General features: G+C 37.9%; 1 protein-coding gene across 1 annotated transcript; it reads left to right on the forward strand.

The window, feature by feature from the left end:
* The first annotated feature begins 654 nt into the window (after positions 1-654).
* LOC144236141 (olfactory receptor 13D1-like) lies at positions 655-1,626 on the forward strand. The gene has a single exon (XM_077769756.1). The coding sequence runs from the start codon at positions 655-657 to the stop codon at positions 1,624-1,626; it is 972 nt and encodes a 323-aa protein (XP_077625882.1).
* The last annotated feature ends 315 nt before the right edge of the window (positions 1,627-1,941 follow it).

Here is a 1,941-nt window from a genome sequence, read left to right on the forward strand (position 1 = left end):
AATCTAGGACTGATTTTGATCAAAAAGAAAGCTATTCTTCTTTCATCTTCATACATTTAATATTGCTATATCACATGGAGTAAGTACAATTATATATCATATATATGCAATGTTGGAGCCACCCACTGTTCAAGGTATCTAACAGATTTTATTCAAGTTAATTGAAGAAGAACTTGACAAATAATTATTGCTTTTTTTTTCCAGCTTACTATTAGTTATTTGAGACTCTGAAAAAAATAAATACTAATGTTATATCCAGGTTATTATGGTGTGAGATCTGTATAATCTTATAAAGAGAACTGCTTCATCAGAAAACAGCTTTAATTTGAATTTTTCCATTAATAAAGACATCCCTATATATCTACATTTGAAAGTAGTTTGTCCTAAATTTTATTGGGCACTTCCCAGTAAAACTCTTGGAGTATTAATAGCCTTGAAAATGCTGCTGTGTAGTCAGATGTTTTTGATTTCTCAAAGCCTCACTACCATCCATCATCAATAAAATTAATACCATGTCCTTCCTCTTTTGATTCTTAAGAGTGTTTCAAGAATCAAATACAATACTGGAAGTGAAGAAGTACTAAAATTCAACATTATAAATTTAAATTTCCCTGAATCTTGTGCTTTTTGAAACCCTGAACGTGACATGGATACATGAAGATGGGGAATTATTCAGCTGTGACTGAATTCTTTCTAGTGGGACTTTCCAAATACCCAGAGATCCAGCTTGTTCTGTTCATGCTCTGCCTCATCATGTATGTGATAATTCTGCTGGGAAATAGCCTCCTCATTGTCATCAGCATACTGGATTCTCGCCTCCACACCCCCATGTACTTCTTCCTCGGGAACCTCTCATTCTTGGACATCTGCTACACATCATCGTCCATTCCTCCAATGCTTATCATATTTAAGTCTGGGAGAAAATCTATCTCCATAATTGGCTGTGCTCTGCAGATGGTTATCTCCCTGGGGTTGGGCTCCACTGAGTGTGTCCTCCTGGCTGTGATGGCCTATGATCGATATGTGGCCATCTGCAACCCACTGAGGTACCCCATCATCATGAACAAAGTGCTTTATGTGCACATGGCCGCTTGGTCCTGGACCATAGGCTGCCTAAACTCCTTAGTGCAAACAGTCATGACAATGATACTGCCTTTCTGTGGGAATAATGTCATTGATCATATTACCTGTGAGATCTTGGCCCTTCTTAAACTCATATGTTCAGATATCTCCATGAATGTGTTTATCATGACAGTGGCAAGTATTGTTTTATTGATCATTCCTCTGCTGTTAATTTTCATTTCCTATGTTTTTATCCTCTCTTCCATCCTGAGGATTAATTCTGCTGAAGGGAGAAAGAAAGCTTTTTCCACCTGTTCAGCCCACTTGACTGTGGTTATCTTATTCTATGGTTCAGCCCTTTTTATGTATATGAAGCCCAAGTCAAAGGACACAAACACTTCTGATGAGATCATTGGACTGTCTTATGGAGTGATAACCCCAATGTTGAATCCCATCATCTATAGCTTGAGGAATAAAGAGGTGAAAGAAGCCATGAAGAAAGTCCTAAGCAGACACCTGAGTTTATTGAAATCAAGAAAGGCCTTAAGGCCTGTGATATCTTAAGTGGAGAACTAGATCTTGTCTTTAAACTCAAAGATAAGACTGCAAAACCTACTATTATGACAGCTTGTATGTTTGCAAAGCCAAATTTGGGACTCTTATTCTTTTCAATATAAAATGTTCGTGTAAACCTTCTAAATAGTACCTTATCTGCTGGGTTTCCAGCTATAAGCAGGTCTGCTAATTGCTCCCATGAAGGTCATGATGCTGTTTATCAAGATGAATCAATCTCTCAACCTCAGTCTTTCTCAATTTCTCTTTCCCCCTCTCTCTCTCCTGCTTTCTCTTTTCTCACTTCCCCTCACCTCTCTCCTCCAC

Source organism: Crocuta crocuta, unplaced genomic scaffold, assembly GCF_008692635.1.
Source record: "Crocuta crocuta isolate KB4526 unplaced genomic scaffold, BGI_CrCroc_1.0 scaffold95, whole genome shotgun sequence".
Classification (NCBI taxonomy): Eukaryota; Metazoa; Chordata; class Mammalia; order Carnivora; family Hyaenidae; genus Crocuta; species Crocuta crocuta.

Excerpts from the sequence above, each read along its gene's own strand:
- LOC144236141 (XM_077769756.1), top strand. The coding sequence starts at position 655 with ATGAAGATGGGGAATTATTCAGCTGTGACTGAATTCTTTCTAGTGGGA.